This window comes from Leguminivora glycinivorella, chromosome 15 (genome assembly GCF_023078275.1).
Source record: "Leguminivora glycinivorella isolate SPB_JAAS2020 chromosome 15, LegGlyc_1.1, whole genome shotgun sequence".
Classification (NCBI taxonomy): domain Eukaryota; kingdom Metazoa; phylum Arthropoda; class Insecta; order Lepidoptera; family Tortricidae; genus Leguminivora; species Leguminivora glycinivorella.
Window position 1 is genome coordinate 13,670,172 of NC_062985.1, and position 13,361 is coordinate 13,683,532.

A 13,361-nucleotide genomic window follows, 5' to 3' on the forward strand; every position below is an offset into this window, starting at 1 on the left:
TGCTCGTCATTTTTTCTTTAATATATGACATCTTATTTCGATGACTCGTAATGTTTATTAGTGGTAGTACAGCTGCAGATGATACGAAACTGCTCAAGTTTCAGTGCAATTCTAAGCAATAAAAAAATAAAAAAAGAATTTGTGATATTACTAATACAGATGCAGTGACAGGTGAGAACTGCAAAAGTTATCATCATCCTCCTTGTGTTATCCCGGCATTTGCCGTGACACATGGGAGCCTGGGGTCGGCTGTGACAACTAATCCCAAGATTTGGCACTAGTTTTACGTAGGCGACTGCCATCTGGCGTTCCAACCCAAAGGGTAACTACTGACTAGGACATTGGAATTAGTCTGGTTTCCTCACGATGTTTTCCTTCACCGAAAAGCGACTGGCAAATATCAAATGATATTTCGCACATAAGTTCCGAAAAACCTCCGTATTGAAAGTCGCAAGCTCTTCCCGCAAGGCCACCAGCTCTTGAAAACTGCAAATTAAAAGCTAAAAAGTTAAAATTTCCACACTGGGTTGCCTTTATAAAGTGTACAAAACAAGAAGCTATTTTGAAAAAATCCTTTCCTAAAAGGGTTAAAAAGGCGGTGAAATTTTGTATGGAGATGGAATTTTATTTTGAAATAGGAACTTGAAACCAATCATATATTGGGTTGGTAAGTAATGAGCGATCGATTGAATTCCATATAAAATTTTTGAGAGAGTTCTAGAATCTTCTATGGTCGAAAGTATATAAAGGGCGAGTCGCACAGTTTCTCGTCAGTCATTCACTAGCTGTCGCCGAGCTAATATAAGGAAGAAAATGGACGAATTAAAAGTGCATGTAAGGCATTGCTTACTATATGAATTTCAGTCTGGCCATTCAGCCGCCGAAGCAATGCGTAATATATGTCAGCGTGTTGCTCCTGAAGTTGTGTCTGAGGCCACGGCGAAACGATGGTTCCAGCGGTTTCGTAGTGCCGACTTTTCATTATCAGATCAACCTAAGTCTGGTCGACCGGTGAAGATTGATGTAGCCAAATTAAAAACCTTAATTGAAGGAGATCCGAGGCTAACGAGTCGTACTCTTGCTACCGAGTTAGGCTGCTCTCATGTCACCATAGAAACACATTTACACGAGTTGGGAAAAAACTACAAATACAGTGTTTGGATACCGCACGAACTTGATAGAGATCAACTAAACCGCCGTGCCGATATCTGCATACAACTTCTGTCTTTTCGCCGCACATTCAACTGGTTGGACCATCTTATCACTGGAGATGAAAAATGGGTCTTATATATAAATCACACACGCAAACGTCAGTGGCTAGCTCCAAACGAAAAAGGAATAGAGGCACCAAAAACAGAGCCTCTCCCGAAAAAAGTTATGCTGTCCGTTTGGTGGGATATTCATGGTATTATTCACTGGGAACTCCTACCAAGTGGAATGACTGTTACCGCATCAGTATACTGTAATCAGCTTGAAAATTTAAACCAAAAAATCTGTCAGAATCGTCCACAGCATGATAAAGTTTTTTTCTTACACGACAATGCTCGCCCACACATTGCAAAAGTGACTCGGCTAAAGCTATTGGAGCTAGGTTGGAAAGTGATACTGATACCTCATCCACCGTACTCTCCAGACTTGGCACCTACGGATTACGCATTGTTCATATCGCTAAGCAATGCCTTGAATGAAAAAAAGTTCGATGATCAAGCCCATCTACGACAGTACATAGCTGAGTTTTTTGAATCTGAACCTAAGAACTTCTTCGCCGATGCTATTCATTCTTTACCAGAACGATGGAGACAAGTAGTAGATAACGAAGGCCGTTATATTTTTGATAAATGATTAAAATAATAAATTAAATAAAAATTAAAATATTGGTTATGATTCGCTCATTACTTTCTTACCAACCCAATAATATCAAATTCGGTCATTATTATTACTTAGTTGCAACTAATCGTATGAGAAAGTGCTTGCAATAAATACTTGCGTCGCTTCATACTCAATATAGAACTATATTAGCAGTTAGCACACACAGTCACACAGTAAACAGGCTAGACTGTCCTTATCATGTTTATCTCACTGCAGTCTGTTTGAACAGTTCTATTATCTTTATCAGTGTTGAAAGTGCTGAATACTTGACAGTTAAATTCTCAGATTTTGTGCACCTATCTACTTAAAGGCACTTACGGGTAAAACGCGATCAATTATCATTATGTTACCCTTTTCCAGAAGTTTTGGCCAGGTTACACTGGCCGTGGTCACGGAAGAATGATAGCCCACCAAAGTGTCAATAGAAATGTAAACAGCACATCATCATCATCCTCCTTGCGTTAACCACGCCACGGGTCATGGGAGCCTGGGGTCCGCTTTGACAACTAATCCCAAGATTTGGCGTAGGCACTAGTTTTTAAACAGCACATCATTTCATACGTGGAGTTGAAGCGCTGGTGGCCTAGCGGTAAGGGCGTGCGACTTTCAATCCGGAGGTCGCGGTTTCGAACCCCAGCTCGTACCAATGAGTTTTTCGAAACTTGTGTGCGAAATGTCATTTGATTTTGCCAGTCGCTTTTCGGTAAAGGAAAACATCGTGAGGAAACCGGAATAACCCCAATAAGACTTAGTTACCCTTCGGGTTGGAAGTTCAAAAGGCAGTCGATTTCGTAAAGCTAGTGCCTACGCCCAGTCTTGGGATTAGTTGTCAAAGCGGAACCCAGGCTCCCGTGAGCCGTGGCAGATGCCGGGATAACGCAAGGAGAATGATATGTTATAAGTGGAATGGCACAATCGGTACGCGTTGTATTCAACACATTTCATGACACGTTTCATGAAATGTATTTAGGGCCACTTGCACCAACGAAAATGGAGGGTTAACCCACCATTTTATATGGAATTTGACAGATGACAGCCCGCTAACCCTGAGTTAAGTGGTCGGTGCAAGTGGGCCTTAACAAATAAAAAGACTTAGGCCCACCGGCACCATCTACTTTCGCTTGGTTAGTGGGCTGTCAGCTGTCAAATTCCATGTAAAATGGTGGGTTAACCCTCCATTTTCGTAGGTGCAAGTGGCCTTTAGGTGGCTATTGTACTTAGATGTGAAAAAAAAAGTTATTTATAATGTTTACATAGCATTTTATTTCCTTTTACATCTGAATTATATTAAAAATGTATTTTCCCCTCACTAGCTCGGAAACACGTGTTTTGTCCTTTAATACCAGCGGGTAAAAACGCATTTTATCCACTAGTGAGTAAAGTAATTTGACCTTGAATAAAGTCAAATTAACTGCTTTAAAATTGATAAAAGTAGGTGAATCTAGTAATAAAGATGATTTACCACCTGTGGAACTACTGGAAGCAGTGATAAACGCATTTTTGGCGTTGTAGTTTCCTCGCTATAGTGAGGGGAAAAGTTTTGTGTTGCACACGGTTGCAAATGTATTTTATTTCTCGTGTGTTGAAAAACTCGCCAAGTTCAGGATTCTATCTTCGAACCACTCGCTTCGCTCGTGGTTCAACTATAGAATCCTTTCACTTGCTCGTTTTTCAATTCCACACTCGGCGTTAAAATACAACTTTGCACCCTTGTATAACAAACAACTATTATTGATAACACATAAATAAGAATTCCCCTTTCTCCCCGTGGGTGTCGTAGAAGGCGACTGTGGGCTATGGGTTAAATTGTGGCGTAGACGAGAGGCTGGCAACCTGTCACTGCAATGTCACAGTTTCGTTTTCTTTCAACCCCTTATTTGCCAAGAGTGGCCCTGAAGCTTTAGTAGTTTCATGTGCTCTGCCTACCCCTTTATGGGATACAGGCGTGATTGTATGTATGTATGTATGTATAAATAAGAATTCCATGCAATAAATATCATAACATTTTATTTCTTATATTTGAGCCAGCTGAGCATCGAGTTGATCTACATGACAAGGCCTAAGTACATACAAATAGGTAAAGTGCATTAGGGTAATTTTGAATGACAGAAATGCTCGGGCAATTTCGAAAGGGGAAACTTGATATCATGGAAATAACGGTGATTTTTAGACGACTTTCGAAATTACCCTAATGCACCTTACAACATTTTAAAAGTAGGATATGTAGGTTTCAACAAAAATCAAAACGCCTCTTCGAAGTGAATTCGTGAAATCTAAAACACAAAGTACCTATACTTCTCCTATCATTCTTACATTGTTACATATTTATCTTTTATCACAGCAAAATAATATTTCAGAATACTTATCATTCAAATCTATCAGTAAAAATATCCGTTTAATTGTTATGACATAAAAATCAAACGTATATTTTCACTGGCATAACTTTATATGTATAAATAAGACAATAATCAATCCATACTAATATTATAAATGGGAAAGTCTGTTTGTGTGTGTCTGTTTGTTTGTTTTTCACGGCAAAACGGAGCGACGAATTGACGTGATTTTTAAGTGAAGATATTTGAAGGGATGAAGAGTGCCATAGGCTACTTTTTGTATTTTTCTAACGCGAGTGAAGGTAGTTAAAAATAAAGCCAGATGTATAAATGCTATACCTAGTATAGGCTCTCATATATTCCACGGCTGTTCCCTCCCCGAGCAGACTAAAGTAAATATTATTTACTAGCTTTTGTCCGCGGCTTCGCTCGCGTTAGAAAGAGACGAAGAGTAACCTATGGCACTATCGATCCCTTCATATATCTCCACTTAAGAAATCACGTCAATTCGTCGTTCCGTTTTGCCGTGAAAGGCGGACAAACAAACAGACACACACTTTTCTATTAATAATAAATATTAGTATGGAAGTATGGATAAGGTGACATATTATTATGAAAAATCTCAATTTTATTATATTTTATACACTCATAATTCAATCAATCAATCAATATCTTTATTGCTTACTTTTACATAAAAGTATAACGTATGACATGAGAGAGAGAGAGAGTCAGTGAGTGCGTGCGTGTATGTATGTGTAGATGCGTCTGAAAGTAAATATGTATGTAGTCAAATAAGCCAAGGTTGTTAACCAAACTCCAAAAGTGTATATGAAGCACATGGAAATCCCGACAGTGGACAGAATAAACAGTAAGAAAAAAGCATAACAGTTAACAGTATAAACAGTGCACAACAGGAACAAACTTCACCAGCTAAATAACAGTCGGTTTTTTGTTCAATTAAGCGTTGCCAGTCATGAAGTCATGATAAAATCTGGAGTAATAATTCAGTATCATCATAATTCAGTTGTTTTAGATACGTAGTTACAGCATTTTTGCAACCTCTGCTGGTATACTTCTGCAGGTCAATATGTTTAGCTAAGCGGTTATACAAGAAGGGCCCCAAGAAAAACTGAAAGTTGTGTCCGAACTTTGTTTTACAAGGTGGAATACTAAAAACTCGATCTCGTCGTCTTTGGAGAGTTCTTACACCAGAAATATCCCTGTGCTGTCTACAAACCAGCGCCGCAATGAATAGCTGTCTGACAGTAAGTGCATAATTAAAGCAACAATTATTTATTTATCGATAGCTATACTCGTAACAACGGGCTCAGAAAGCCAGATTATACTTACCCGGATCGAATTGGCCAGAAATATTATTATTATTAATCATTGATTTAAAATTTTCGGTTTAAATTAATAACAGCCGAGTAATAGATAAAAGGCAAACACTTCACTTTTTGAATCTCGGCCATTCGATTTCGTGAAATTCGTTCAATAATATATCCACTACTAGCGATTTAAATTCTACTAACAGAATCGAAAACGAGTGGTCATGACCACTAGTCTTAAAATAACTAGCCGTCCTTTTTCAAAAATAGTTTTACGTCGTTTTCCACAGACTTTCGAAAGGCGAATTGATCCCCATGTTTCGAAGCGTGTCCTAGTCCTCGAATAGGCGTTTGTTTTGTTTGTGTTACTAATTTTAAATTATGTGTTCTCTATTCGAACACGTCACTCACACATACAACATGTGACTTTCTTAAGTTTTTTACCTATACGCAAGCAAAGGAGCGTGAAAAAAATTATTGTCTAAGCAGCTGCTTAGATTAGATTAGATTTAATTTCTTTATTTCATGATAAAAATTACACTATAAATTTGCTACATGTCAAAATTATGTTTATCTTCTCATCATGATCGTCAAAAATTACATAATAAATTCCAAATAAAAATAATTGTGTCTCCCAAATGAGGATCGTCATTTACAAAGAAAGAAAATACACATGCCAAGCTAAATAAAATTAATAAATTAAGTTACAATATCATGAAATTATCACGAAGCAAGAAAATATTATATAACAGAAATATAGGTATAATTATATCATCGGTCATTAAAAATTCAAATCCATGTACTCATTCACAGAGTACATGGGGTTATCTAACAAAAGGTTTCTCCATTTGCGCTTAAATGCTTCGTCACATGGCTCATTTCTCAGATCGGCAGGTAAGTGCTCATAGTAAGTAGGACCGATGACTCGAGAGTTCTTTCTTGAAAGTGCCATGCGACGGGGGACTGTTCTGTGGGGGTTGTTCTTAGAACTGTGTATACCTTCCTTTTTCTATCACTTTATTTCCTTACATTAAAGGCTGTGTATGTCTTAGGCCTGAGTGCACGCTTGTATTGGGCGGGGCGTTCAGAGTGCATGTCTAACAATTGAAGTTCATCCAAGTGTCCCAAGTCGACGCTACACGCTCGCCCGCCCCGCCGGACGCTCCGCTCCAAGCATCCACTCAGGTCTTATATCCCTTATTTTTTCTATAAGCTTCTTTCTTTAAACATTAAAGGTAGACCTCCTTTGATGGTCTGTACGATGCCCGATTTGGGCTCCACCTTCGGTCTCCGCACGGTTTCTGGTGCCGGTGATACCGTGAACTTTGAGAGGACGGCCGCGAGCCCCGCCAAAGACTGCATCAAGCCCAGCCTTTCACCTGAAAATACGTAAAATATTCAGTATTCAATTTTATTTTGTCTTACTAAATAAATTAAAATTTTGAAATAACCCCCGACCGCGACATAGTAGACCGATTTTCATGAAACATGGCTAAGCTACCATCCACACTCATAAGACGCATGTCTTGCGGCGCGCAACGGACGTCTCCGCCACGCCGCCTGAATGTAATTCAAAAAACGTCTCCTCAGTACATTTTGTATAGGAAGGACGTAAGACGCGCCCCAGGCGACGTTTTTTGAATTACATTCAGGCGGCATGGCGGAGACGTCCGTTGCGCGCCGCAAGACATGTGTCTTATGAGTGTGGATGATCCCTAAGAACACTCCCGACTAACTCAGCTTTCAGACAAAAAAAAACTAAATTTAAATCGGTTCATCCGTTCGGGAGCTACGATGCCACAGACAGACACACACACAAGGACATACAGACAAACAGACACACAGACAGATACGTCAAACTTATAACACCCCTTCGTTTTTGCGTGGGGGGTTAAAAATAGATTTATATAATAAGTACATTTAGCGAGAAAATAAATGATTCCTTTTCAAACATTGTCAATGGAAATATTGGTAATACATATAATATTTTAATAGTATTTTATGCAACTGGTGGTTAAAAGAGGTCAAAAAAGGTGAGTGGCGTGGGTAACAATTTGAGGCGAAGCCGAAAATTGTTAATAAAGACGCCACGAGCATTTTTTGACTCAGTTAAACACCGTTGCATACAATACTTTTTCTACGACCAAGCACTTATTTTGAAAGAAAATTATAAATCAACAAATACCTACTTTCAGTCATCTTAGTTATCTAGTGGACCGCCTACCATTTTGAATATGCAGTTTGAGTGCAAACATGAAAATAAAACTGTCTATGGTATGGTTCTTTTAAGCCTGGCCACTAAGACGAATCGAGCCGAGTTGAATCGAGTCCTCATACATTTGAATGCGATTCGACGCGTCGCCAATGAACGCAGCAGAAAACGAAGGAGTCTCGACTCTGCGAATTGGTTTGTTAAGTTGGTAGCATACACTGGTCAAAAAGAGAAATAAAAAAACAAAGTGTGATGTAAAGCTGCATTTTTGGTATGTTATTTAGGGTCCTTGGGGGAATGTAGGACTATATTTTGCAAGCAAAAAAATGGTGTGCTAACTTCGTAATTTAAAAAAAAAAGTAAAAAAATCAGACTTTTTTTGGTTTTTGGCGTTTTATTAAAAAACTATGCATTTTTGGTCAAAAGTTGCTTTGTAATGTTGAAAGCGCATTAAATTCCAAACAGTTTGACATCTTTTTTATCAATGTCCGTCAAATATTTTTTGAGATTTGAAGCGTCAAAAAAAGAGCATTTTTCCCCTTTCTATGAAAATATTCGTTTTGCTAATATTTTGAGACAGATATCAGCAAAACAACTCAGGCTATTACATAAATTGTAAAATAAAAATGTAGAAAATTTCAATAAGACCAAAAGAGTGCCAGTTATTTTATAAAATAGGATTAATATCATAAGTCTAGTATAACTGGATCAGAAATAATCAGTGGATGGTAATGGCCAAATGGGATAGTTTACATATATTTAATATCATAAGTCTAGTATAACTGGATCAGAAATAATCAGTGGATGGTAATGGCCAAATGGGATAGTTTACATATATTTACAATTTTACAGGAGGCGTAGCGGAGAACGAATTATTATTATTTGGGGACTGTTCAAGTATTACTCAGACACATATTTGCGTATATCAAATCAACATTTATTTAGTAAGTTAAGTTTACGGTCAGAAATACTTCAGGCTCGCCGCTTGGCGGAAAAAAATATTTACGAGTAGAAAACCCTCATTAATTGAATCAGATTGTTCCGAAATTGTTCTTGTACGGACTGGTTTTTAAAGCATATCACTGACGGTCAATAACATCGATGCAATCTCACAAGCGTTGTCGTGGACGTGCCCGAATCATAGTATTCTCCGTTTAACGAAATATCAGTACATAGTATGTGTTGTATTGCACGCGCAGGTCTCTCACCGCCGCGCAGGTGTAGTGTAGTCGGACCATAACTCGACAGTATACACGCTTGTACAAAAACTGAGGAACAGCTGTCTTTTTACGCTGTCACTACATTTGGCGAATCTTCTAGCCAACATGTTTGCCCTTACTGCGGTGGCTCGCCTCTGCCTTTCTATGTCCTCCTGGTCTTTTATTTCATGTTATGCTGGCTGGCGTATCTCTCGCATTCTGCAAGTAACTTACGCATAGCTCCGCACCATAGCACCATAGCACAGATGGTGCTAGTAGGACCATCCATATCGTCTGCATATTATGCAATGTGATTTATCATTTGCCCATTGATGGAGCAGCCAACCTCGGTACTGGTCAAAGCCTGCGACAGCCCATCCATGTACACGCTGAAGAGAGCCGGAGACATACTGCCTCCTTGTCTCACACCACAGTTTAGCCCGCTGGCTGTGGACAGAGTTGACTTCCATCTTACTACGTTCTTCTGCTGAGAATACCACTTCTCCAGTATCTTAATAATTGGCGTGGGCGCTTTCCGTTCCCGTAGTTTATTCCACAGCAATTAGTGGTCAAATACAACTCAATTGGACTTTCTATCACTACAGGAGTTGTGCCATCAAGATGCAGAACCAGGAAAATGTAACTAATTCTGTTTTATTTTTCTAATTTACTAAACTTCAAAATTTTACTGTATTTTATTTCTTCATTAGTAATAGTCAAATCGATGCAAAGTTAGCTTAGACAATTTTTTCAGATAAACGGATATCAAAGAAAGTAAGATCGAATAGATAGCACTTTCAACCTAAAACTTTTAGCGTAAACTATTTTACCTTAACCAATCTACCAGACTCTTGGCTTCTCTATTTATAGATTTTTTTTTTGTTTACCAAAGTAACTATTCGTCTTACTGACCTTTATTTGCACTAAAACTAAAGCAAAATAAATTTTATACAATGTTATATTGCAATATATAAGGTCCTAATTTATTAGATGCAGATATTTTTACAGCTGATAGTACTTGGTCTCTGGAGTATATTAAACCGTGAAACATTATAGCTTTTACAATGTTTTTTTGGAGAAAACGGAAAAACAAATTTGCTACGTAAAAACACCCTGTTTATGTGATTATTAAATGAAAACACATTGAACAGATTCTAGTACCTCTTTTACGTACCACTTAACTGTAACTGGCCACTTCAATGACATGTGCAGTTTTCCCGCCGAACCTTTACGACATTTACAACAAACAATTGTTGACATGACAGACAGTGTTATTGTGACATGTGATAATGCACATGATGATTTTTTTTAGACGAAATTATAATTAATTTTTTTGTCAGGAAAATGAAATCAAAAAAGTTACATGAAAAGATTTCTTAATTTATATTTAAAGTTAATTATTTTAATGTAAAGTATCATGTGTTAAAATATCTGCAACTAATAAATTAGGACCTTATATATCATATCATGAAGTATTTTGCAGATATTTGTCTAAATATATTGGCAAAACGCTACATTTTATAAATGCGTCAAAAATTAACCTTTTTTGACGCTTCATATCTCGAAAACTATTTGACGGACATTGATAAAAAAGATGTCAAACTGTTTGAAATTTAATGCGCTTTCAACATTACAAAGCAACTTTTGACCAAAAACGCATAGTTTTTTAATAAAAAAATAAAAACCAAAAAAAGTCCGATTTTTTTACTTTTTTTTTAAATTACGAAGTTAGCACACTTTTTTTTTGCTTGCAAAATATAGTCTTACATTCCCCCAAGGACTCCAAATAACATACAAAAAATCCAGCTTTACATCACACTTTGTTTTTTTAGCCGATTTTCATGTAAGATTTGACCGGTGTAGCAATGTATTTACTAAACTGTAACAGCTATATCGTGCTACTTCTACTAAATGTTTTCAGGGTATAGACTAGATAGACTTGTCCTGACATCTTTTATGTAGGGTTTTTAAGTTCTATGCACGACCTTGTAACTCACGAATAACAGTACGGGAGTAGAAAAAACATTTTATAGGTCACTTCTTTGTTTTATATTTGTGCAAAACTTATCTAGTACATTACTGTAAGTATAATCAGTAAACCCGTTTCCAAATACCCGTTTCATTAAAACGTTAAATTGAAGAAATGTATGCGTCAATGTTTTTATTGACAAAACTTGTTTGACCGGCTATAAATACACATATACGACCTTCTAAGCCGGTGTAGGTCATGAACGAATGACCTTTATTTTATTTGGGCACCTATTAGACTAAGGCCCACTTGCACCAACGACTTAACTCGGGGTTAAAGGGCAGCTGTCATCTGTCAAATTCCATATAAAATGGTGCTCCATTTTCGTTGGTGCAAGTGGCCCTAATAGTCATTAATATTGAGTTAAATAAAGGGTATATAAAAATCCAAGTAACTCACCTATGCATGCGCGAGGACCAACACCGAACGGTAAGTAAATACTCTTCTGAACCGAATTAAATTCGTCCGGACTAAACCTCTCCGGCCGGAATTCTTCCGGATTATCAAAATACTGAGGGTCCATATGCATAGCCTGGATAGGTATGAAAATCCTAACTCCTTCATCTATAGTTACACCAGTCTCCGGGATAGTATATTTACGGGAACACTCCCTAATTAAAAATCCAAGCGATGGGAACATCCTCATGCCTTCTTTAAAAGTCCAATCTAAATAAGTCATTTCTTTTACAGCATCGTAACTCAGCTTATTATTGTGGCTAGCAAGAACCCTGTCAATTTCTTCTTGTACTTTTTTCTGCACTTTGGGGTTATACGCCAGTTGGTGTAAAGTGAAACTTGTGGCCGAAGACGACGTCTCGAAACCAGCGGCGAAGAATATAAATACTTGAGCAGCCATCAACTGTTCATCCATTTCTAGACTAGCAACCTCTGGAGTTCCGTCAGGTTTTATACGTTCTATCGATTCCCCCGTCATTAACCCTTTCTTTTTGCTTTCTATCAGAAGATCGATAAAATCGTGCCTAGTTGAAGTTTCATATTTTCTTTCCTTTAAAATTGCGCCGACCAGTTCATTAATGCCCTTCTCTATGTGACCCATTGGTTTTAAAGGGTAAAACAATCGAGGCATCGCCTGTTTCAACATCGAAGTTACAAAACGCTTAGCATCAATTTTAAAGATACTAGCACCTAATTTTCGGAAAGCTGATTCTTCTTCGTTGAGCGAGTCTGCATCGATGCCAAAGCCGCAGGCGCCGATGAAGTCGGTAGTGTAGCGGGCCATGAGGTCGCGTGCGTCGATGGTGCGTGCGCCGGCGGCGGCCGCGAGCGCGCGCTCCTGCAGCCTCTCAGCGCGCTCCACTATCAGCGGGAACATCGCCTTCAGCTTGCCGCTCGTAAACGCCGGAGTCATGCGCTGCCTCAACAACCGCCACAGGTCTCCATCCGCAAAAAACAAGTTCCGCATAATAGGCTCCATGTACTTTGCGTTGGGCCTAAGGCCGCGCGGATAAAAGTGGTAAAAATCGCTAACCAACAAATGCTTTACAATCTCTGGATCCCGGATTACAAGCTCTGGCCTAGTGGATCTAAAGAAGCCGATGATTTTTTCGTTGGGATATTTCCAATACATTTCGACAGTTTTTTCGGTAACACTTTTACGCATGAGATAGTTATCGGCATTGTTGCCAAAAAATGGAACTGGTTTTTCATGTTTGACACCACGTTTTTCCCAGTAGTCAAATGTTCTGATATTGTAAAGGTATAGTGCAACGAGCACTATAAGAACTATAGCGACCGTGATCATTGCGTGGACCGAGCGCGTACGCAACTGGATCAAGACTGACGCTAGACAGGATGTCGTGCTACTTATTAAGTATAATAACCGGTTGTAAAGTGACCAGATGTTGTTGTTGCTATTATCATTAGATTAGATTATATTAGATTAGATATATTTATTTCACAACATGATTACCGTACAAATTACATTTATGTCAATTTATAAGAATCTATATTGTGATCGTCAAAAAAGTAAAAGAAAATGGTATCAATATAATTAAAATAAGTTAAATTTGCAGAATATGAAATGATCACCAAAAAAAGGATCGTCAAGTAATATGAATAAAAATAAACACAACAATGTCAGAATAACAATAGGATAGTGAGAATAATAAATTATACAGTTATGTCAAAAAAATCACTTATTGAATACAGTGGGTTATCCAGTAAAAAGCGCATTGCGAATTATGTATACGTAATAAATGTAATAATGTGAAATAAACGTAAGAGAACGTAATTACGTAGGTACCTACTTAATTTAGACAAGATGTCATCTTCGAATAAGTCTAAAATAGGCTCCTCAGGCCATTGAGACATTGTACTAGATAATTTATAGACATTGCGCCATCGCATCGTCTTGTGTGCTACTCGAGGGAA

General features: G+C 38.0%; 1 protein-coding gene across 1 annotated transcript; it reads right to left on the bottom strand.

Annotated features, from left to right (window-relative positions):
• Positions 1 to 6,546: 6,546 nt before the first annotated feature.
• On the bottom strand, positions 6,547 to 12,780 carry LOC125233856 (cytochrome P450 6B6-like). Its single transcript, XM_048139993.1, has 2 exons — positions 11,370 to 12,780; positions 6,547 to 6,909 (listed from the first exon to the last, which is right to left on the bottom strand). The coding sequence occupies exons 1-2, from the start codon at positions 12,730 to 12,732 to the stop codon at positions 6,737 to 6,739; spliced, it is 1,536 nt and encodes a 511-aa protein (XP_047995950.1). The 5' UTR covers positions 12,733 to 12,780; the 3' UTR covers positions 6,547 to 6,736.
• Between the last annotated feature and the right edge of the window lie 581 nt (positions 12,781 to 13,361).